The sequence below is a fragment of the Octodon degus genome, unplaced genomic scaffold (assembly GCF_000260255.1).
Source record: "Octodon degus isolate 3935 unplaced genomic scaffold, OctDeg1.0 scaffold00089, whole genome shotgun sequence".
NCBI lineage: Eukaryota > Metazoa > Chordata > Mammalia > Rodentia > Octodontidae > Octodon > Octodon degus.
In genome coordinates, this window is record NW_004524665.1 from 3,592,671 (window position 1) to 3,617,494 (window position 24,824).

The 24,824-nt window shown below is 37.4% G+C and overlaps 2 protein-coding genes across 2 annotated transcripts in view; one reads left to right on the plus strand and one right to left on the minus strand.

The window, feature by feature from the left end:
• Nucleotides 1-24,824, plus strand: part of Gigyf2 (GRB10 interacting GYF protein 2) — a 173,696-nt gene that overhangs the window by 73,213 nt on the left and 75,659 nt on the right. The window contains exons 8-10 of the mRNA XM_023722065.1: nt 4,329-4,440; nt 11,286-11,397; nt 12,319-12,359. Coding sequence (XP_023577833.1) covers nt 4,329-4,440; nt 11,286-11,397; nt 12,319-12,359 — 265 coding nt within the window. The remainder of the gene's footprint in view (nt 1-4,328; nt 4,441-11,285; nt 11,398-12,318; nt 12,360-24,824) is intronic.
• The window catches only part of Kcnj13 (potassium voltage-gated channel subfamily J member 13), an 8,891-nt gene continuing 2,387 nt past the window's right edge, over nt 18,321-24,824 (minus strand). The window contains exons 2-3 of the mRNA XM_004637320.3: nt 21,630-22,099; nt 18,321-19,002 (exon numbers count right to left, since the gene is read on the minus strand). Coding sequence (XP_004637377.1) covers nt 18,380-19,002; nt 21,630-22,089 — 1,083 coding nt within the window. The 5' untranslated portion in view covers nt 22,090-22,099 and the 3' untranslated portion in view covers nt 18,321-18,379. The remainder of the gene's footprint in view (nt 19,003-21,629; nt 22,100-24,824) is intronic.

The following is a 24,824-nucleotide window of genomic DNA, read 5'->3' on the forward strand; positions in this document are numbered from 1 at the left end:
TTTCTTTCTTTCTTTCTTCTTTTTCTTTTTTCTTTTGTTTTTTTACACTATTTTTTATTCTTTAAAAAATAAAAAACAGAAAAAAATTCATCATGTTCTATGTTATGGATGTTCCAGTAATGGAACACTAGTCATCAAAGGATTAAGTGGCATCATGTAGAATTTTGTGATACTTCTTGCAAGACTTTGATCCTTTGAAACATGGTGGAATAAGACGATGCTTTAGCTGGCTGAAGAGTCACTAAATTTGTAGAATTTTGTGATACTTCTTGCTAGACTTTGATCCTTTGAAACATGGTGGAATAAGATGGTGCTGTAGCTGGCTGAAGAGTTACTAAATTTGATATTTGTGCTTGGGATTGTGAAGTTATTTCTTCAGAGATTATGTAGATCTTTTTAGAATTGAGTTCTGTGTACTGTTTCTTCCAGTATCCATGGAAGGCATAGATAAACACTTACAAAGCAGCTTCTTTTGCTGTGCGTCTTAAATTCTTTTGTTACCAAACATAGATATTTTATCTTTATAAAGCTCCCCCCCCTTGTGCTGTATCTATCTATATATGTTTTTATAGGATAAGATTATTGTTCAGAAATCTTCTGGTTCTTTTGATTTGACACTCTTCTTGAATATTCATGTCCGTTGGAGGGCCCCATGCATGCTAGACCAGTGCTGTGCCACTGAGTTACATTCTCAGCCTTCATTTCTCTATTTATTTGCCCTATAATTGTAAGTAGTTGCTGTGAGATTCTACATTTATTTTGCATTGCAAAACATTATTTCATTTATGCATTTTTAAATATATATGTAAGTACACATAAAAAAATACATAATGAAAGCAAATCTTTGACTCACCTAAAATTGGCTGCTTGTTACTCTTCCTTAGAAGTATGTTTTCTTGTGTTCCCTTCAGGGGTGTTCAGGCCATCTTTCACTGTATTTGTTTTTATTTTTATTTTAGGGAAGGGTATACAGGGTGATCAGGGTCTCACTACTAGATGGGACTCAATGATCCGCCTGTTTACAGCCTCCCAAGAGCTAGGATTACAGGCGTGTGCTCCCACACCCAGTCTCATTTGCCTCTCAGCATGCCCCTGGGGGCTTGGCCAGCATGGCAGGCCCAGCTGGTCATTGAACCCCTGGCCCCTGCACCTGCTTACAGGCACTTTCATCCACTGAGCTATTTGGCTGGCACTGTGTATTCTTTTAACTACTTTCTAGCCAGAAATGGTAGCATTCTGTCCTAGGAGTTCCATTCTTTTACTGTTTTCTCTTAAGTATGTACCAGGGATTAATAGCAAATACTTAGCTGTCCATCCATCTGTTCTTAGTTTTTTGTGTGTCAGACACTATTTTAAGAACTTGATACTTAATATGAATGCTTGCAACAACTCATAACATTCATGAAAATATTACCCCTATCTACATTATATAGATAAGGAAAGCGAAGTACACAGAAATTGAGTTAGGGAGCCAGTGTGCAATCTGAGGCCATCTGGCCTCTTTATACTCCTAATTACAGCCATGTTCTGAATTCCTGTCTAGGTTGACCATAAGAAATTACAGTGTTTGTGGCTCAGAAGTAGTTGAATATTAAGGATTTCATGTGATTCAACTAAGGAAGTTTCTTTTTTATTTTATTTTATTTTTTTTTGTATTTAGTACAGGGTCTACAGGGTCTCACTACATAGATCTGACTCATAGTGATCCTGTTTTCAGCTTCCCAAGTGCTGAGATTACACGTGTGTGCCACCATGCCCAGTTTCCACACCCTGTCTCAACCTCCATCTAGCATACCCTGGAGGTGGGGCTGGCACAGCCTGTCAGGGATTGAACCCAAGCTGTTGCGCTCTGCCTAAACTGGCACTTTTGTCCACTGAGCTGTCAGGCCAGCCCACTATCCCAGCTGATTTTTCAATTAGTCCCCCTTTTTTTTTTTTCACTGTACATTTTTTCTCCTTTAATTTTGCTTTTGTAGGCTGTGTCCTCAAAAGCAACAGCTTTATAAGCTAGATGGCAAAAAAATGAAGTCCAGTGATTTATACACTATTCACATTTTTTTTAAAAAAACCAGCTGTTTGTAAAGCCAAGACAGGATTGCCTGGTTAATTTTTTTGTTTGCTTTTGTTTTTGTATTTTGATGCAGGAGTCTCACCATGTAGTTAAGGCTGGCCTTGAACTTGTAGCTTAATATTTTTATAAACAGTGCTGCAATTAAAGGTTGTTCTAGTTAAGTCTGATTTATTCATGTGTAAGAGATGAAAATTTTGTATCACAGGACATTAATATTAAATATACTTAGTGAAATTGCCTTCTAAAGAGATTGTACCAGTTAGCACTTGAAGCAATAATATGTGATAGTGTATGAATATATGTAAATTTGGGCTGGGTATGGTGGAGCCTACCTGTAATCCCAGCACTTAGGACAGTGAAGCAGGAGGATTGCCGTGAGTTTGAGATCAGCCTAGGTTACAGAGTGAGTTTGAGGCCAGCCTGAATTACATATTGGACCCTGTCTCTCTCAGAAAAAAAAGTGTGTGTGTGTGTGTGTGTGTGTGTGTGTGTGTGTGTGTATGAATGAATTTCTCTATACCTAGGAATGTACTTTGAGTTTTACATGTAATAATTTTGTAGCTAGGTGTTGAACTGTATGAGCTCCTAGCATATGAAGCTCTGGCTTCTGGTGTTTTTTCCAGTATTGCACTATATATTTATCTAGACTTAGGGATTTCATAGGATTAATTATAGAATTGCCAAGGGTTATTATTGAGTATTGCCCTATTCTCTGCCAAAGGTAAGTGAATGTGTATACTTCAACCAGTTTTCTCTTTATTAAGTTTTATTAAAATATAGTGTATAATAGTTTTTTTCAAACTTAGTGCTTTTTCTAATTTTCAGTTATCCGTTACATACAAGATTTTAGTTGAAGTTACTGGGTGATGTAACTATGTAGAGCTCAAAATAATTGTATTTACATTGATTTCTAAAATTTACTTGAACAAATTCAATTTAATAAAATCATTAAATAAGCAATGAAAATGCTTATGTTTCAAAAATCTGTGAAGATAGAAGTTTTAAATCAATTATATGTTCTTCAAAAGAGGGAGGTATGTATACATAATTTACTTGATTTGTAATCAGAGCAGAAAATCAGTGGAAACCACTTAACGCTGAAACAGTTGAATTAAAGGATTCTTACTCCAACTCACTTCTTCATCCTTGGATGGAAGGACCCTTGGCTGCAGCTGAGCCCAAGGCTTATTTTCCTCATTATACCACACTTGTACATGTTTGAGTGCTTGCCTGTTAGGTTCTAAAAGTAGAAGGATTCAAGTAAGGTTCTGTTAGTTTTGTTTTTTAAATGTATTTGGTACAGGGTCTTCAGGGTCTCACTACATAGATCCCACTCATAGTGATTCTCCTGTTTTCAGCCTCCCAAGCACTGGGATTACAGGTGTGCACCACTTCACCCAGTCTAATTCTGCATCTCAGTGAGCTCCAGGGGTGGGGCTGGCATGGCATGCCAATGTTTTGTTAACTTAAAGCCCTCTTGCAAAATTCTGCTTCCAGTGCCTAGGATTTTCATTTTTTTATTGATAATTTTCATGACTTTTATAATTCTTGCTTTACCTTTTCCTGAGCTCATTTTATTCCATTTGTCTAGGAGAGTCATTAGAAATGTTTTTACATCCTGGCCTCTCTTATTCATGTGTGGATGCACATCCAATACTATTTCATTTTGCCAAGTGTAGGTTAGTGACTGAATGTTGGGATTTTTTTAAAAAAAAATCCTTCTTTCTCATTGATGTATTGTTCAGGTGGTTGATCTTACGTAGACTTTCTTTTGCCTTTTCCTCTTTCACCCCTGATTTCTGTCGTCATGTCAGATAGTACATGGAGATAGTAATTCACATTGTTGAAGAAAATTAGTCAAACTTTTTTATTGTATTACTCTTAGAACAGACATTATGATTACTTTTCATTTTTGTCCTTATAAAGGTTGCTCTATTACCTCTTTATCCTATCTGCTTCTGTGCATATACATACAGCATTTAGTTTGTTTGTATAATATCTCCCAGTGACCTAACATTGTGTAATGTACTGGTTGTCGGTTTTGTTGATCTGAAATGTTAATTTGAAATTGACAGGTAAAGCCAGGGTTAAGATTATCTCCCTGTGCCATGTAGTTACAGTTTCCCATTACCAGTAGGGTAGTGATTAGATGCCATTTTATAGCTTCAGTGGGAGGTGGGGAGAAGTAACGTGCAGTTTTATCTGTTTTATCCATTTTTTTTGTTTTCTTTCTTTTTCTTTTTTTATTTTTTGGCAGAGAAACTTTTCCATGTCTGTAAATAGTGCGGCTGTCCTGCGATTGACAGGACGAGGAGGAGGAGGAACAGTGGTGGGGGCTCCTAGAGGTCGAAGTTCTTCAAGAGGGCGAGGTGAGCTTCCATTTGAAAAGAGGAATGACAGAGGTGGAGAAGGAAATCAGTTATTGCATATTTCAATGCCTGATTTAAAGAAATTGTTCTTTGATGTTAATTGCCTACTAAATGTCCTATATTTTCTGAATGATTTCTTAAGGTATCTGTTGCTCAACCCCTGCTTTGGAGCAGAGGAGTCAAATTCTAGCTGTATGCATTTGAGCATGAGGGAGTCTAGACATTTCTGCTTAACTTCTGTAAGTTCTTGCTGTGCCCATTCTTTGTCCACAGAGAGCCTTCTACTCTGTGAGCCAGGTGTCCTGGTGGGTCTTGGCTGCTGTGTAGCACTGATGTCCCTGTAGGTCTCCATAACAGAGTTTCTGTAGAAGGCTCTCATTGGTACTAGGAGTGATTTGAACTATAGAGGGACGTTAGCAAAAACTGTTTTACAAATCCTAGGACCTTTTGGGGATTTTAACGAAGTATAATTAGGTACCATTCATATACATATGCTTAAGCAGATTGCTCCCTGAGTCACCCCCACAAAGCACTAGGCATATATGTATGATAGTATAATTTTATAGATTTGTATCTATTTTTAGAAAAATAACTGCTCTTACTTGATTCTTTGATATGTGCTCCCTATTTGGGATTCATTGATTTTTCTGCTAAATAAGGACATTCTTTATGTTTATTGTATAAATATTTCATTAAGCGTCTAACCCTCTTGGTTAACTCACAATAGAAGTCTAAACATACCTTATTTTTCCAAGACATGCTCTAGAAGTGATATTGCAGGTCTGCAGTGCCAGGGGCTATTGTCTTTACGTCTCACTTCACTAAATTAGTTTAATAAGAATGTTGGCCTTTGAGCGTGGTGACCTGTAATCCTAGCTAGTCTGCAGTCTCACCAGTCAGGAGGCTGAGGCAGGAGGTTCTTTTATGAGTTTGAGACCAGCCTGGGCTACAGAGTGAGCTCAAGGTTGGCCTGAACTGTGTAGCAAGACCCTCTCTTAAAAAGAAAAAAAAAAAGTGTCTGGTGCCTAAATTTCTTTTTCAATTTTATGATTATGCCTTTTGATACAATCTTTATAGAAAATGTGTTCAGATATCTCTCTGGTAATAGTGGAATCAGCTGTGAGTGATAAAAAAGGGGATAGGGGGCTGGGATTTAGCTCAGCAGTAGAACACTTGCCTAGCAACCTGGAAGCCCTGGGTTTGGTCCTTGGCACCAAAAGTAAAAAATAAACCTCAACTAAAAGGGGCACTAACACTTATTTTTCTAGGTACCTTTACTTACCATAGTTATATTTATCCATCCATAGGACAGTGTTTTTAATCTGAGGAGATGGCACACTCATCTGTAAAACTTATAGAGTGGCTAACCAGATAGCTCAGCGAACTAAAGTGCCTGTTTAGGCAGAGCACACAGGCCGGGGTTCAATCCCCAGTGTGCTGTGCCGGCCCCAACCCCTAGGGTGCGCTGTGATGGTGATTGAGACTGGGTGTGGTGGTGCGTTCATGCCTGTAATCCCAGCGCTTGGGAGGCTAAAAACAGGATCAGTATGAGTCTGATCTGTGTAATGAGACCCTGTACTAAATACATTTTTAAAAAATATTATAATATTTTAAAAAAAGTACCACTTAACCACAGAATTGGCTTGTCTGTGTTACAGAGGCCCCACAGGCAGCTCAGATTTCCGCACCAATTTAGATTCTGGTGATGCAGAATTTGTCCAAGATCTGTGCACGTTGGTGGTGAGATTGTGTTTTGGCGATGGGATTGAACACTTCTGGCTCTCATTTCTATGTGGTCATTTCCCAGGTTTCCCTTTGTGGGATGGCAGTGAGAAGAGCTGCACTTAAATGAATACCTCCAGTGGTTTTTCAGGGCAAGTCAGAGAAATCTGCTCAGGCAGCAGCAGTTTTTGGACCACACTGACTGTGCTGCAGATGTGAGCCAGAATCTACAGGCCCTCAGAGCCCTCACATGTAGAGCACATGACCGACAGTGCTCCTGCTTTCTCCTCTCACAAGATTAGATTCAGAGCTTCAATATTGCATGTAGAAGAAAGAGACAGTGTGGCGCATGAGAAGTTGTGACTTCATTAGGATGCTAATGTAAATGAGGGCACAAAACTAGTCAAAAGAATGCACTTGATTTGTGAAAAAATACTTTAACACCATTGTTAGAATCAACTGTGATTCTTTTTAATGGTCACTAGCTCACTATAGCTCAGAACAAGGTTACAATTATAATCTGGTTTTAGATTTTTATTTTAACTTGAGTAAATATCAGTTATTACAGCTTTTCTTTGAATTAGGTGATTATCCTATATTCAACTTGAGGTAACTTTTAAAAGACTTTTTATAGTACCAGATACTGACCTCAGGAAAGCACTGATTTATATCCTTGTCCTTTTAAATTTTTATTTTGAGTCAGAGTCACACTTAAGTTGCTCAGGCTGACCTTGAACTTGGAATCCTCCTGTCTCAGCCTCCCAAGAAGCTGGGATTACAGGCTTGTATCACCATGGCTCACTTCAACTTGAGGAAATTTTCATCTGAAAGTTGATTGATTTCAAGTCTTCTAACTATCATGAAGTAATAACATTTCAGCAAACGGTGTAGAGGAAACATAAACATTGGTGTCCCTTTTTTTTTGTCTTTTTAGGCAAGGTTTTGCTATGCAGCTCAGGCTGGCCTTGAACTCACTTTGTAGCTCAGAGTGGTTTCAAATCTGCAACAGCCCTGGCTCAGCCTCTCAAGGACTGGGATTACAGGTGTGGGCCACCATGCCTGACCCGTTGTCTTTGTATTCTTAAAATAATATTTTAGCAAGTAAAGGTACACAAGGAATAGAAATTTTTAAAAGCCTAAGGTTTGAAATAACTTGTAGTTTAGAGTGTTGACGAATTAAGAAGGTATTAAAGATATTTCTTAGCAGCAGTGGAAAAACTAAAGCTATTCCACACAGCTATCAACCAGCACTGTCTTTAGCATTATTAAAAGGAAATATATTTTAATCCCTAAAAACAATAAGGTAAAAATCTTAGACAGTAGGATAGTCCTTTAAATTTCACTTTTTGAAATGTTTTTGCTATTATTATTATTTTTTTAACGTATTTGGTTGTTGCAGGGTCTCACTATGCAACCCGGCCTTGTGGTGATCCTCCTGCTTTCAGCTTTCCCAGCGCCAGGATTACAGGCATGCACCACTACTCCCAGGCTGGCTGGTTCAGCCCGTCTTGGGGGCAGGGATGGCACGGCATGTGGTGCCAGAGATCGAACCATGGTCCCTGTGCTTGCCTAAGCAGGTGCTTTAGTCCACTGAGCTATCTCGCCCGCCCAGTTTTTGCTTATTCCCAGGAACCACATTTTTAGGTGGTTCAGGTTTGACAAACAGGAATGCTATAGAATGTGACATATTTTATGTTCCCCATTAATAAAGTTTTCAGACTCAAACAGGACCAGTGTTAAGGCTGGTCAAAACTGGCAGAAAATATTTTGTGTGTTTTCCTTGGTTTTTTATTTTGGTAAACTAAAGACTATTTTTTATATCTATGTGTTTCTAGAATAATTTTTTTTAAGATAATATGTACATGCAATGGCTTTCCTTTAATTGTGCTTTAAAGGAAGAAGACACTTTTCTCATCCTAAAATCATGGTTGTAGAGAAAGACAATTATTTTATAGTTTAAATTACATTGTTTTACAGTATTAAATTATAAGTGTTCATTTCCTCAAAAGGAGAAATAATTAAACTGTGTATTGATATTCCATTGTGTCAGAGTGAAAGTATAACTGGAAGGCAAATTTAACATTATTAAGATTACTATGGTTTTCACTTTCAGTTTAAAGATGAATAAATGCATAATTAAAAATATGTCCATTGTTCCTAAGATTACCCATATATAATTATGTACATTAGTTTAGCATTTCACAGTGTGATCATGTAGGAGTTACAGCTGTCTTTTGAGTCAGTTCATGAGTATAACAAAGAAGTACACGTGCTACATAGGTGGTTGGGGAGATGGCTCAGTGGAATAAGCACTTCCTGGCAAGTGCAAGGGCCTAAGTTCAGTCCCTGGTTCCGCAAAAAAACAAAACAACAGGACTCAGGACTGCCTGTAGTGTGTAACAAGTGCTACATAGGTAGTTGAAGTGATTAACTCAGTTGTGTTTGGCTTTGGAATGTATTCATACTTTTGCTCAAGATTTATCGTTTTGGAGCTCGGGATGTGGCTCAGTGGTAGAGCACTTGCTTAGTAGCATGAGCCCCTGAGTTCGATCTCTAGGACTGCAAAAAATAAAAATAAATGCATCATTTTGGGGGGTCACTTGCATTGTGAAAGAGAACTCAAGCTGGGGATGAGGGCCAGAATATATTCTCAAACTTCATCCCTCCTCTAGTTTTCTCACCCAGGTGTTAGCTAAAAATTGTGTGCATTAGTTGTGAAAACTATACATAAAATATGAAACTGAAAGTACATATTGTCATTTCCCTCTAGATCAACAATTGGATATATGTATCCTTCCTGACTGTAACTGTGTAGCAATGGTATTTATATAAATGGAATAATTTTTATGTGCATTGTTACATAATGTGCTTTTGTCATTCAATAGTGTGACAGATTTATGTTAATATCAGTGCTTTTTTTAATCTTATTTGGCTTCAGAGTGTATTTTGTTTTACGATTTAGCCATTTCATTAAATTATTTCTAGTTTTTGCACATTACAGTGAAAATAAATACAGTCATGCACTGTTTAGCTATGGTATACATTCTAAGGAATGGGTCATTAAGTTATTTTTATTTCATTATTGTGTGAACATCAGAGTGTACTTAAACCTGGGTGGTATAGGTCAGGATTTGGGTCTTGGTCCAAGAAAAAGACAGGAAAAACAAGGTTTCTTAACTTACTCCTGGTGTAAGTTGGCATATTGTTTCACAGTCAACCATCCTTCCTTCCTTCCTTCCTTCCTTCCTTCCTTCCTTCCTTCCTTCCTCCCTCCCTCCCTCCCTCCCTCCCTTCCTTCCTTCCTTCCTTTCTTTGTACCGGGGATTGAACTCAGGACCCTGCACTTGCCAGGCAAGCAATTATTCTACTGAGCTGTCTCTTCAGCCCCTCAGCTTTTCTTTTTAATAAATTAAAGAAATACACTTAAATGATACATAAAATATAGAAACAGTGGTGATATTGCTGTCAAATACTATGTACTGTGTACCCTATTGTAAGTGCTATATGTTTGTACATCTGGCACTGTACTGCAGTAGGTTATGTAAACCAGGGTCATCACAGACACCTGAGTATATCTCTGAACTGTGAGATTATAATGGTGTGGTGTCTAAATGACAGGAAGTTTGCTCCGTTACAATCTGATGTGACAACCCTCAAATGAACTGTCTATCATTGACCAGAATGTTATGTGGTATGTGACTGTATTTGCTTATATGTACAATATTTCTGTCAGCATAAATTGAATTACTGAATCAGATGTTGATAGATTTAACCAAACTGATTTCAGTAAAAGCCAGTTTACATTTGTAGTTTGGGTCACCAGTGCCTCTGTATCCTATAGCCATATATTCTTAACCAGCTCTGTGTTTTTTTATTTTGATATTTTTCTTGCCTCAAGATTTTTTATTTTATTTTTTTTGGAGACAGGGTCACTATCAGTTTGGGCTGGCCTTGGATTCACTTTGTAGCCTAGGCTGGCCTTGAACTTGTAGCAATCTTCCTGCCTCAGCCTCCCAAGGGCTCGGATTACAGGCGTGCACTGCCATGCTTTTCCTTACCTCAAGATTTGAGTAGAAAGTAAAAGGTGCCTTTTTTCTTCTAGGTAGGTAGTTCATGTAACTTGTAGCTTTAGAATTAGCTTCTTAGCTGGAGATATAGCTTAGCAGCATAAGTGCCTGCCTGGCAAGCACAAGGTCCCAAGTTGGATCCCCAGTACCAAAAAAAAAAAAAAAAAAAAAAAAGGCTTTTAGAATTGATCTGTTAAGAGACCCCTTTTCTCAGTTAGGTAACTTTTCTGTGCTTGATTGTTTAAATTGTAGCTTATCTCTTTACAAACTGTTCAAATTAATATTTCTTCCATTTTTATCAAAAACAACTAATGAAAGGATTAATTATAGTATTTCTTGATTGATTGATTGATTGATTGATTGTTGATCTTTTAGAGACAGGGTTTCAGTATGCAGTTTTGGCTGGTATAGAACTCACTTTGTAGCCAAGGCTGACCTTTTTTTTCTTTTTCTTTTTTTTTTTTTTTTTTTGAGGCTGACTTTAAACATGCAGCAGTCCTATTACCTCACCATCCTGAGTCCTGGGGTTGCGGGTGTGCATCACCATGCCTGGCTGAAGTTTTTATTAAGAAGCTCCCTGCCTTTTTTTTTTTTTTTTTTTTTTTTTTTTTTTTTTTTCTTGCAGATTGGGGATTGGGCCCAATGTCTTCTGCTATGCAAATGTTCTGTCACTAAGCTATATTGCTGGCCCTTTCTTTAGAGACATGATCTTTCCCAGTCTAGATCCACATTTTGAATCTTCTGCCTCGGCCTCCTGAGTAGCTGTGGTACAGATGTGTTCCATAACACCTGGCTTAAAGAGCTTACAGTTGAAATTGTTTTTGTTCACAATAGAGGCTCCTTCATTAGTTTTTTAACTTTTTCCTTTGAACCTTCTGTGGTCCAACCTTTTCATTTCTATTCTTCTCACAGGTAAAAAGTCCATCTGATTTTGTGAAATATTTACATGTAGTTATCCTACCTCATCTAGAGGCAGAACTTCAGAGATGAATTTTTGGTGTTCATAATGTGCTCGATGTTGACTTCTGACTATCATTTTTTTTTTCTTATTTTCAGGCAGAGGTAGAGGTGAAGGTGCTTTTTACCAAAGAAGTTTCGATGAAGTAGAGGGTGTGTTTGGTCGAGGAGGTGGCAGGGAAATGCATAGATCACAGAGCTGGGAGGAAAGGTAAAGGATCCAGATATTGATGTAAAATTTATTAGTATATAAAGATTATTTTCTGCTTTCTGCAGAGAAACCTCTTGTGTGTAATTCGAGGGTTTTATTTTTTTTTAAATGCTGTCAATATTGAATATCAAATTGTATGTTAGAAATTTTTAAATAGTCCTGCTGTAAAGGGAACAGCATTCTAGATACAAAGATGAATTTATTAGTGCCAGCATAGTTAATTTGGTTTGTTCTTTGATGAGCTCCAGCGAGAAGCAGTGCTGTTTTTCTCTGTTGGTATTGGTAAAAACATCTTTTCTCTGTATTGCTTGTGATTTTACATGAAGACTATCATGATAAATGATGGCAGTTGCAAATGGGTTGATGGATGTACAATGATATTATTGTTATGATTTTTATAAAGTACTTGGAAACATATTAAAGAAGTTGATACTACCCTTATATAATGGTATATCCATACAATAAAGAACTATACAACCAGGAAGGTTAAGAATGATTCTGAAAATATTTAATGAAGTGGGGAAACATTCTCAAAGCAGTATAAAAACTGTATTGGGGCCAGGGAGATGGCTCAGTAGAATAAGCGCTTCCCTGGCAAGTGCAAGGGCCTGAGTTCAATCCCTGGTTCTGCCAAAAAACCCAGAAACAAACAAAAACTATGTCATGTATCTAAGTAAAGTATATATCATAAATTAGTGGTAGCTAGTTCACTAATTTATGAGTGAACAAATAGAGGAATATTTATTTTCATCTTTGGGCTTTTTTATTTTCCAAATATTAGGCAAAACCATATAATATCCATATTCTATAACTTGAAAAAACAAAGAATTGCTATAAAATACAGGGAAGTCAGTGTCATGGATAGGAAATTTATGTATATACTTGAGCTTTATTTGAAATTTATCTTATCTTTTTCTATAGGGGTGACAGACGGTTTGAAAAACCAGGGCGAAAAGATGTAGGTAAGGTTCTTACTGTTGTTCTGCACCTTTATGGTATTGGTGCTTAACAATTGGTTCATACATAAGGAGAAAGTAAAAAATGGCTCAGTGACCGGTACCTCTTCAGTAGATGGGGTTGTAGCCTTGCTTGTATTTAGTATTTTTGGTTATTTAAGGTCTTCCATTGTGTGAAAGGATTTACTTAATTGCAAATGTTCTTACTTTAGTAATAATTTTGTTTCCCTCCCTTTATATAAACTAGGTTTTCTTGTTTTGAGATGAGACTAGTCAAATAAATTAAGGCACCCACCAAAGAGGATGAAAGAATAGGGTTTCCACAATAAAGGAAGAGGATTTCAGTGTTTATGATGAATTAGACAGGGAAAATGTTTTTCGTAAACATGTTAGGTATGTAAGTATCATCCACAGACTGATTTGCAAATTGTTCTGGAAGAAGTGCAGTATTTATTGTAATTAAGTGTGCTTCACTGTTTCCATATCAAACTCATTCATGTCAGTGATTTAAAGTCCTCATTTGTTAGCGTGGCTTTAATTTGCAAATAGTAATGAAAAGACATAAAATGAGTGCAACATGAAATTTCATTCAGAATAGGTACACTATTGTCAGGTTTACCAGAATTGTGGACTGTTGGATGAGTAGCATCTTGAGGGACTTACTGGCACCTCTACTTTCATCATTATCTGATTTAATACTTTTGTTGAAGAGTATGGTAAGATGATGAGAGTTAGTTTAAAGAGTACAAAATTTGGAAGCAGAACGATGTGGATATTCTAAACTCCCATGTATTCATTAGTGTCATCATAAGAGGTGATAATTACTTACAGAATTTTTAGGATTAACTGGGACTATAATTCAGTGTCTTGCTGGTGAGTAGCTTGAACTCACAGATGTAACCTGCATGACTGTTCTATCAGATGGCTTTTTTCCAGTTTTATTACTAAAAAGACTGATACGAGTAATCAGATCCATTTGGACTGCCAGTTGGAAGCCACCCTGTTGTGGTCGATATGTTTTGTCAACTTGGCTGGATCGCCTCTTGGTTTTACACCCTGAACTGCTGACTAATACCTACCTGCTGGGATAATCATGCACATACCATTGGTGTTTCATGTGGCTGAAGCATGTTAAGTAAGAGTGTATGAACTCATTAATTTAACAAATATGGAATTTCTACTTATGCTCCAGGCCTCGTACTGGATACTAAATATTCCTTTCTTCGGTGTGTTGGTCCAGTTTTGAAATATTTCACTTTGGCTTGTTTAATGACAAGGTCTCTCTATGTAATTGAGGTTGGCTTTGAACTCACTGTGTAGCCCAGGCTGGCCTCAAATTTGTAGTAACCCCCTGCCTCAGCCTCCTCAGTGCTGGGATCATGCTACCACACCCAGGTTCAAATCTTTTTAGTGTTGAAATAAACCTGTAGAATAGAATGGTTTGAATTTGGGATCAGAATGAAGGTAGAACAAGAGACCAGATCTAATTAAATGGAAGTTTAACAGCAAAAAGGTGGTCATATATAACCCAAAAATACAGAATTTAAATATGGAGTAGTGGGCCAAGAATGTAGCTCAGCAGCACAAGGGCTGCCTGGCAAGTGCAAGGTCCTGAGTTTGATTACTTGTACCAAAAGTAAATGAATAAACAAATAAGGAATAGCTGTGTGTAATGGTAATCAAGGCATCAGCTCTCATTTGGTTGTACTTCATGTTGATCAGTGACATTCTGGTGTCTTCACAGCTGAGGGCAGTATTTCCTAGATCTAAGTTATCCTCAATAAGTCAGATGGTGACAGGGCCTATTACTGTATCTTCTATTTTGTCATGGGACAGCCTAAGTATTGTGTTTTGTTTTGCAGCCACATCTTGAAAGAGTCTGCATGTCAGAGCATTTGGCCAGGGCATTTGAACCTGTGGCATGGGGCCTGTAGAGAGAAGTGGGTGGATTGGAGAGGAGTCAGGACTGTGGGCAGGACAAGGTCACTGCCTGCAAAGGCTTGTGTGGTGATCTTGTGAGAGGAGAGTTAGACATGGCCTGCATGAGCCTTAGAAGCAGAAGGGGGTGTGGAAGGTTCAAGGATCCAGGTATTTACACATTTTTGAAAAGTTTTAATAATTAGAATTTGTCTGAAAATGACTTGGGTTGTTGCCTTGGGAAAGTAGTAAATTCCCCAGATGACAGTAGCTTGACTTTTAACTGTGATGTATAATCAATCATATTTTGGTGGTGGGAATATATGACTATAAACTTTTTCCGTTGTTTGTGGTTTTCGTATAAATTCAATTGATTTGCCTAGCTACCCTCTGTTTGAAGTGGTTTTTTGTTTTGTTTTGTTTTGTTTTGTTTTAAATTTATGTATTTGGTACAGGGTCTCACTATGCAGCTAGGACTTGCAGTGAGCCTTGTGTTTCAGCCTCCCCAGTACTGGGATTATAGGCATGTGCTTCCATGCTCCAGCAGGCTTGGCTTGCCCAGGGCAGGACCTGCACAGCATACAGTACCAGGGATCAAACCCATGTTGTTGGCTTTTGCCTAGGCAGGCTGAACTATCTTCTCAGTCCCAGTTTTTGGTTATTATTATTGTTGTTGTTGTTATTATTATTACTATTATTTATTTTTTTACTTTTTGAGACAGTGTCTTACTTTGTACTCAGGCTGGTCTTGGACTCACTTTGTACCCCAGGCTGGCCTTGAGTTTGAAGCAACTCTCTTGCCTTAGCTTGAGGGCTTGGATTACAGGCATGTACCATTATACCTGGCTTTCCCCACATATGTCTTTGAAAAGATGGATTGCATGAAACTAAATTGATACGAAGTATAAGATTAAGGGGGATTAGTGGGTTAAATATTAATAATTAACTACTAATGCTTATTGGTATTCTAATAGGTACACTAAAATATGGTATCCCCCCCCCACTCTAATATAGTGGCTTTTGTTGAATGCTTTTTATGAGATCCTCACTTCAAGTTAACTGTACTGAGTATTTTGGGCTTTTTATAAATCTATTATTATTGAAAATATTACAGATTTTAAAACAGCCCATTATTAATCTTAATGTTCTCCACGAATAATAGCACAAGCTAGTTTGTTGGGACATACTGATATTTGATCAATTGTGAGGTGTCCTATAGCATTAAATTAAGATAATTAAGGTATTGAAGAGTCCAGACTGTTTTGTTCTTTTAAATTGTAGGCAATTTGTATCATGTTTTTTTTTTTTGTGTGTGTGTGTGTGTGTGTGTGTGTGTGTGTGTGTGTGTGTATGCATGTGCACATCCATGTGGTTCTGGGCATCAAATCCTTGCATCATGCATGCTAGCCAAGTGCTCTGCCACCCTGCTGCCCTTGCATTTGCTTTATATGGGTGGAATCACAGACTTTTCGCTAAGAATCATCATCACTCACAGAGGGAGGTCATTTCTTGTGATCATTTTGTTATATAGTTCTGTGAGGATGAAGTTAAAGAATCATTTTTTTTAAAATGGTCCTCATGATATCAGCAGGCTCAGCCAATTGTGGTACTAATTAGTTAATTTTGGTGTGAAATACTTAAAACTAATGTAGAAATTTTGGTTACAGCCTGTTTCTGCCAGTTGATAATATGAACTTTTACGTACATAAATCCTAGACCCTTATGACTTTGAGTAACTATTCTTTTAGTTTGCTAGACCTATGTTGTCTGTATCAGTTTCCCAGAGTGCTACATTAGTTCTAATTGGTCTTTCTGAGCATGTGTATGAGATCCCTGGTGCCTCTGTTTAGTGAACAGCAGTCTAGGAAGGCAGAGCTGTCCCTCAGTAACTGATACTTTTCCATTTGTACTCCATTTTCCAGGAAATGCAGTGGTCTTTCTGCAGACAATGTAATTCTTAATCTACAAAGCATGATTCTTGGAAATAAGTGAAAAAATTATCAGCAGTGCACCCAAAATGTTTTGAAGTTACATGTCTTAGTTGTAAAATATTTATTAAATAAAATTAATTGGGCTGGAGGGATGGCTCAGTGGTCTAAAGCACCTACTTAGAACAAGTTTAGCAAAGCACAAGGACCATGGTTCAATCCCCCAGCACCACATGCCAGCCAGCGCCGCCCCCTGGTGGGTTGAGCTGGCCACACACACACACACACACACACACACAAATAAAAATTTAAAAAAATAATAAAAAAATAAATAAAATTAATTAACAGCTTCCCTGGTATGTTTAGGGGAAGTCACATTTAGTTTTCAAACACTACTTTATGATTAGTAAGGATGATCTGAGACTCATCTTACATGAAGGAGGAATATGAAGAATCCCCAGGGAAACTCAAATCCCTAGTCTCACATGCTCACCTTCACTCAATTGGAAGCTATGATCTGGGTAAATGATGGAGTGTTCTTAGAAAAAACATACCATGGGAATTGTTGTTATTACTTTATTTTCTCATTAATTTACTGTAGAAATAAGAATTTCTGCTATCTTTGTGTGTTTACAATAGTCTGAAAAAATCTGTTGGTTTGACTACTAGTTAAGATTTTTAAACAGCAAAAGTTCACAGTAATTAGGTTTCTGTGTTCTTGATAGTCTCCTATTGTCAGTCTTAGACCACTCCAGTGTTCTTCTTTATTTTCTTTTCCTTTTGGTTAAAGAGTAGAAAAATGTGGCCTGCTGCTGTGACCTACTCTTTACCATTGCTTGCCTTTACTCAGCTAGTGTTTATTTCAAGAGATGATTGCTGCCTGGGTCGTCACAAGTGGGGAAGCATAATCTTTCCCTTTTCCCTCATAAGCCTGGATAAGGGAAATTTCACAAAAGAACAGCCACAATCTCAAACCTGATACATTGACTTTTTTCTGGTTGTTTTCCTCGATAATTTTATTTTTAATCAAAGATAAAAATTACTCCCAGAAATACCCTAAATTAAGCTGTGCATAAGAAGCGTTCATCTTAGCATGTATAAAATAAAAACTGAGGAAGAAAAAGCATAATTTTCAAGGAGTTTTAGACTTGGAAAGAAGAGATCATCCAGTCCAACCTCCTACTGGTGAATAAACACTCATTTTGTGTTTATAGAAAAAACTATTTGATGTTGGAAACAGGAATTTCAGTTTGAAAATACTTTGTTGCCTAATTATTTTTTGCTTTATCTATGGGAGATTTTTTTCTTAGCTGATTTATATCTTACTAAACCTTTATGTTTATAAAACTTATATATATTTGTATTTATGAGTTATTTACAGAGGTCATAATTTTTTGTCCTTAAACGAGTCATAGGAAGGAAGGGAACATGCATGATGTCATATTGAAATGATTTTAGGATCATATATAACTATATTGTGTTGTTTTTCTTTTGAATTTTTGTTGTTAGCTTTAAAAATGGAAGAGGTAGCCAAGGAGATTGCTCAGCGGCATAAGTGCCTGCCTCAAAAGCACAAGGTCCTGAGTTTGATCCCCAGGACCAAACTCTTCCTCCCCACTCCATGAAGGAGGTAATACTTACCCTAGTTTTGTAGTATAAAGAATCAAAAGAATAATCTTTGCTATCTTGGAAAAAATAACAATTGTAAAAGAATTTTTCCTCAGTATTGTGAAATTGTCTTTCACCCCTGGAGCTAGATTTGGAACTAGACTGTTGCTTCTCTTTGCAGATGAAATGAGATTTATGCTTGAATTTTCTTTCTTTTTTTTTTTTTTTTTTTTTTTAGTTTATTGTTTTTTTTTTTTTTTTTTTTTTTAGGAGTTCAGTACATTTTGCTTTTTCAAGTTTGTATCATACTGTATCCTTAGAAACTGACCAGCAGCATTTCTGTTTAAATATATCTCTCAGGTTGAGTCTCAGTGATCTCAGTAGATAACCACAGATACAAACTTTGGTTTTTTTTTTTTTTTTTTTTGGTGGGCATGGGCATAATTGCCGTGACGTACTCAGAAATAATCGGTGTTGAGTAAAAAAGAAAACATGAGATACAGTGAAGGAAAAGTAGCTGCATAACTGGCTGGGTATATTTACTACATTAACAAGAGGATGCCATTGATAAGTTTACTCTGTCAGTCCTGTTTCTGAGATCTGAAAATTGTCAATGCTTTGTCCATTGATATGGATATCAAGGTCAGTCCTATGTGGGCTCTTAGAGACCAGAGGAGTTGGAAGTTCAGGAATAGTCTTGTCAAAATTCTCCATCTTGACTTGATATTCACCTTTGGAACCTCGGGTCAGCAGAGATACAAAACAGTGATGTAACATGATCTCTGATGGTAGGTAGGATGTCCTCCTTTGGCAGATTTCTCCAGTGCCTTCCTGCATTGCTGAAAGGAATACAACTAACTCAAAGTGGGGAGGATTTTCATGCTGCAGCAGAGTAACCAGAGGACTTGATGGTGTAATAGAGTGATAATAGGTTAGTGGAAAGATAAAGAATGGACATTCTTCTGAACTGATGCCATCAAGGTGGAAGTCCACAGTGGTCTGGTGGAGTTGGCCGTTTTCTCTTTCCTGATAGAGAACAGCAGAGACCCGGACACTGGTGAGAGGGCTGGGTCGAGTGTTAGCTACTTGAAATATAAGATTAGGTTTGCCATCTATGTGAGTTACCACTGCTAAATCAGTAAAACGAATTGAGAAAGCTCGATTCTTTGGCCGGGCAATCTTCGCCACAAAGGCACCTAAATTAGAAACCATTTTTTTAGAATGAAAATTTGAAATATCAGTACCTTTTCTGAGAAGAGTATAACAATTAGTTAAGTCATTCTTGGTGCTCTGCTTTCCAGTAGTCTAGAATTCAGTTCATTGTTTAATTTTGGGTAGTCTCATTGCACTACAAAATTTTTTTAAATATACGTGGATTTCTGTTAAATCTTTATTCAGAATGAATATTGTTAATGAAAATGTAAAACTTCATCCTCTAGTACTGTATGTCATAAAGTTAAAGAGTTGCACATTTCCTATATTCATCTCCCTGTTTAATAGAAAAAAGTAATAGAAAGCCAGTGAAATTTGGTTATAACTACATAATTTCAATTCAAAGTAGAGACAAGACTAAGTAAAATGATTTTGGGTAGAGGAGTTATATCTCTTGAAATTTTTTTGTTTTTGTAATGCATTTGGTACAGTGTGTTACTGTGTAGCTCAGACTCAGTGCTCCTCCTGTTTTCAGCCTCCCCAGCACTGTAATTACAGGTGTGTGCAGCACACCCAGACTCAGTGGTTCGCTCAGTGCGCCCATGGGCAGGGCCAACGCTGCACAGGGATCGAACGCGGGTCCCTGTGCTTGCCCAAGCAGGTGCCTAGTCCACTGAGCTGTCTTGCCAGCCCTCAGTTGAAGTTTTTTACTTTAAAACTTACATACAACTTTTTATTTCAGTATACCTTTTAAGTACATTCTGTTGTGCCTCCATGTGAAGGTGAGGGTTTCTTAGATGAAGCTTTCTTAATCACTTAGGTGCAGCAGAGCCTGCTGGCATGTTGGGCTTACTAGAATCATTTTTAAAAGACTAAAAGTAAAATGTCTGCAGAGAAAACCAAATATATTGAAATTCAGCTGAACATTAAAAAATATGATATTATATGTACTTTACTGAGGCGTTAAGTAATAAATTCTAGCCATGGATTTAAATATTGTTAATGGGAAGTGTTTTAGTTTAATTAAGAAAGTATCTGTGATTTCTGTTTTTATCAGTTACTAGTATTACTCATCCTTGCACATAACTCTGCCTCCCTCCTTTTTTCCCCTTCCTTCCTTTTTTCTTGGTTCTACTGGAGATTCAGTCGAGGGTCTTGGTACTAAGCTACATCCTAATTCTGGGGATTGAACTCAGGCCCTTGCACTTGGCAGGCAAGCGCTTATTCTATTGAGCCATCTCCCTAGCCCCCTAATTCTTGTTTTATTTTGACACAGTATCTTGCTAAGTTGCAGTTACCCAGGTTGCACTTGAATTTGTAACCCTCTTACTTCAACCTCCCACAGAGTTTTAGGATTATAGGCATGTGCCACCATGCCTACCTTCTAACCCTGTGCGCCCTACATCGTTAATAGCAGGAAATCTGTTCACTTAGGGGTTAATGCAAAAAGTTCTTAGATTTCCTCATCTAAATTCACAGGTCCCTTAAATTTATCCAAGAAGTGACTAGGGTAGGGACTCTTACATAAGCTAAGAATTTATTTTAAGTTGTACAGGTGGTTGATACCACTCTGGGACTTCATGTCAGATCACTGTTCAAGTGATGTGGTAGTTAAAGCCAGGTTTTCTTTTTATACTATATATATCATATTAAAAATAGGCATTAACTTAACTTTACTTTATTAGAGGAAAGAGCCTTAGATCCTATCAAGAACATTTTTTGGCTTTGCCTAAGACAGTGTTTGCTAAGTCACTCAGCTGTCCAGACTAGGACTCATTGTGCCATCTTCCTGCCTCAGTAGCCCAGTGCTGGGATCAGAAGTGTGTGCCATCATACCCAGCTAGCTACCAGTTGCAGAAGCAAAATTTTCTAATGTTTATAGCCATCTCTTCAGTGTAGTTTGCTAAGGATGTTCTCCAGCGTGTATTGCTGGCTGTGCTACTGTGGGCTCATTGGTATTGGGTAAGATGATGTAGGGAGAAAATAATAGCACAGTGAAAAAGTAGAGGAGGGGGGAAAAGGAGGGAAAGGGCAGAGGAAAATCAAATTCCTGTGTTAGGTAGTACAACTATCAAAATATGCACTGAACATGTTTATTCAATTATTTTACGAAGTGGTTAGCTTCTGTGAAAAACTTCAAGATCTCTTGTCAGTTTCTTTTTGGCATAGGATATTCCTGCAAGTTAGTGTTATAATGACCCTCTTTTCCATTAAGTAGATCTAATAGATGAACTCTAAGTATGTCACATTCTTTTTAAAATTATTTATGTACTTTGTTATTTTAATGTATTTGGTTGTTGCAGGATCTCACTATGTAGCTCAGACTTGTGGTGATCCTCCTACTTTCAGCCTCCCCAGCCCTGGGATTACAGGCATGTGCCACTATACCTGGACTTTGTGGCCAGCTCAGCCTGTCCTAGGGGTGGGGCTGGTATGGCATGTAGTGCCAGGGATCAAACAGTGGTCCCTATGCTTGCCTAAGCAGGTGCTTTATTCCACTGAGCTATCTTGCCGGCCCCATACATTTTTGTTTGGCCCTAGACTATTTCTTTTCTTTCTTAGGCATTACTTGCTAATAACACAGATTAGTTATTTTGTAACAGAGTTTCTTATAACTGACAATACCCTTTTTAGAATGCTTGCAATTACTTTAAGAACAAAGACAAATTACCTGTGATAAAAGCCTCTAGCATGAGGCCTAGGAGCATTTGTATGGCAAGTAAGGCGATTGCACTTGGACAGTCACCACTGGGGAACATGGTACCATAACCAATTGTGAGTTGCGTCTCCAGGGAGAAGGAAAATGCAGCTGTGAAACTGGTGATGTACTTGACACAGATAGTATGGTTTTCAGGTGGGGCATCATGATCTAGTTCCAGATCACCATTCATCTCGGCTAGAACATACCAGAGCACTGCAAAGACAAGCCAGTGGAGAACAAAGGAAGCAGAAAAAACTAGCATCATCCAGCGCCAGCGCATGTCTATTAGGATTCCCCATGCATCTCGAAGATATGCAAGACCACTTTGAGTACCATCCATTTGTAGGGTGCTGTGCCCATCTTTGGTGACCATCCTTTGGTGTCTCTGATTTAGGAGAGGAGCGATAACTTTGCAATTGCTGCTTTCCATCTCAGGCTCTCTGAAATCAAGAATGTAGTTGTTAGCCCTTACCAATTTGTAGTTAATATTCTTGAATTCTAAACCTTTCTTGTTTCTTGAGCATGTTTCTCTGACTGCAACTTGAGATTTTTTTTCCCTCAAGATATGGTCTTGATATGTAGTTCAGGCTGGCCTTGAACTCACTGTGTACCCCAGACTGCCCTCAAACTCACAATTACCCTCCTGCCTCAGCCTCAGGTCTGCACCACCGTGCCTAGCACAGCTTTTCATAATTTATAGTAATAATTCTTAATGAAAAGGAAGAAGTGTAAGTAGATAAATATTCTTTTATATAAATTAATAGAAATTGCTTGGAAATTCAGTATTAAAAATTCTTTTGAAGCTAAGCTTAGTACTAGGATAAAACGTTAGTGCTAAGCTTCTAGAGATGTACAATTCTAATGTATTCTTATATAATTATGAGTTTTATAGACTGAACTTTGTTTTGACATTTTATGGCCATATTCATGGATTCTTTCTGTCCTGGCTGATGGAATGCTGTATTTTTTAATATTCTAGCTTCTGATTACATTTTACAGTAGGCAGATAATTATTTTCTTGGCAAAATAAAAAATTCCAGGTCATAATGTCTAGGAAACACATAATTCCCATCTCCCATCTTAGAGCACAAACCCCAGGCTCTAGACACATGGGGTAATATGGTTTTCTGGCTTTGCTAGAACCTAATTTTTAGGGACTTTAGCACTTTGGAGACTGCCTTTCTGTGTCACTGGGATTGGACATTGGCCAGCTGTGTATATGCAACTTTTTCTTTTGTCCTGAGGCTAATTTAACTTTTGTTGGTGACACTAGACACCTTTGCACTGCGGATTGTTCACTTATGGTGACATTTTCTCACTTTATTTTGATTAGTATCTCAGCTTCATATTGTCTTTAAAACATTTTAGAGTGTTAATGATTTATAATTTACCACCCCAGCAAATTGTCATAATCTTTTTTTTTTTTCTTAGCGTGGCCCTTTCTTTTCTCTCTTCTCTTTTTTTCTGTCTTCTGCTAAGAATTAAACCCAGGGCCTCATACATGCTAGGCAAGCATTTTACATTGAGCCACAGCTCAGTAGTAGTAAGGTGGAGAGCAAATAAACCAGAAGAAAAAGTTGCAAGAGTTTAATGATGAACATAGTCATTAAGGGATCAAATGGTAAATTTTATTAGAAAAAGGTAATTAATTCAGTTTTTTATTGTAAATAGCTTTCACTGCTGGTTGTGCTTTTCTGTGTGAATAGAAATCTTATGTATTTTCTTGTGACCATCTTTGCATATGACGAATGTCTGAGACTTTTGTCTTAAGAGTCTAGCAGGAACATATCAAGAAATATGGTCTTACTTCCCTTGAGTGTCCTATCTTACTTGCTGTAGTCCATAGTTCTTGGAGTTTGTATTTGACCCTTCTCTTGCTGCTGCTTACAGAAGTAGATACCTTTGGCAGTGCTGCTTGTCCCTTCCCGCCTTTTGAATATTGCTTAAAAAGGGCTCTAGATACATGGAGTGACCCATTTTCCTGGTTTTGCTAGATCCTTGTTTCTAGAGACTCTGGAACTTTGGAGACTGCCTTTCTATGTTACTGGAATTGGACATTGGCCAGCAGCTTATATACAACTTTCTCCTTTGTCCTGAGGCTAATTTAATAGCATTTGTTAGTGATACACTAGAGAACTTTTGGCTACGGATTGTTCACTTTATGGTGATGTGTCAATGTTTTATGATTTACTACCCCAGAAAATCATCATAATCATTGTATTTAGTGTATTTTTTTCCCTATAACTTGGCCCTGTCCTCCTTTCTTTCTAGTCTGTCTGTATTGTGAGGCATTAAACCCAAGATCTCCCACTTGCTAGGCAAGTGCTCTAACAGCCAAACCCCTGGCCCGTGATCAGTGTTCTTTATTTTAGTAGATTATTTAAATGTTTTAGGAGACCTGATCTCTGTGGCTTTAGAAATAGCAACAGTAATAACAAAATTTTCATAGGCATTATGCTTTCATACTGTTATCTATGATTCTTCAGTGTCTCAGCCAGATAGATGTTATTATGCCAATTTTCAAAATAGGTCACTGATACTTAGATAGATAAAAGAATTATACAAGACAAGCGAGGCCTTTGGATTATTATCCATTTCAAGTTAACAGCAAAGCCATTTTGTTTTTGTTTCGTTGCTACAAGAAATTATTCAGGTTTGAAATGAAAATCTTTCACAACATAACTGGTATTATATCCTAAAGTTTGTGTTTGATAGCCAGATGTTTAACACCTTTAGTAGGTGGCATTCTTGTCTTTGTAACTCAACTTAAACCATTAATTTTAGACGTGATTGTTATGACAGTAATGACGTAATGTGCATCACTTATTTTATGGCAGAAATCATTTCAAATAGCTTGTAACCACTAACTCATGAGAAGCCAGGTGGCAATGCCTGACGTGGAGTAAGCTCTCGCTGAGCTTTAATTTCTTTACTGTTCTAAATAACATTTTCTAGCTTTCACAGTAATATGTATTAGTATTATTCCCATTTTGCAGATAATGAAACTGAAGCACAGTGAGTTTCATAAGATCACAAAGCTAGTACCTTTAGATATTAAGTCCATGCACTCTTGAGTCTGGAGTCAGTGCTATGTTGCTTCCAAAACACATGTTTGACCTCATTAGCTTTTGTGATTAGTTTTATTTAAGAATCATTATAGAATAT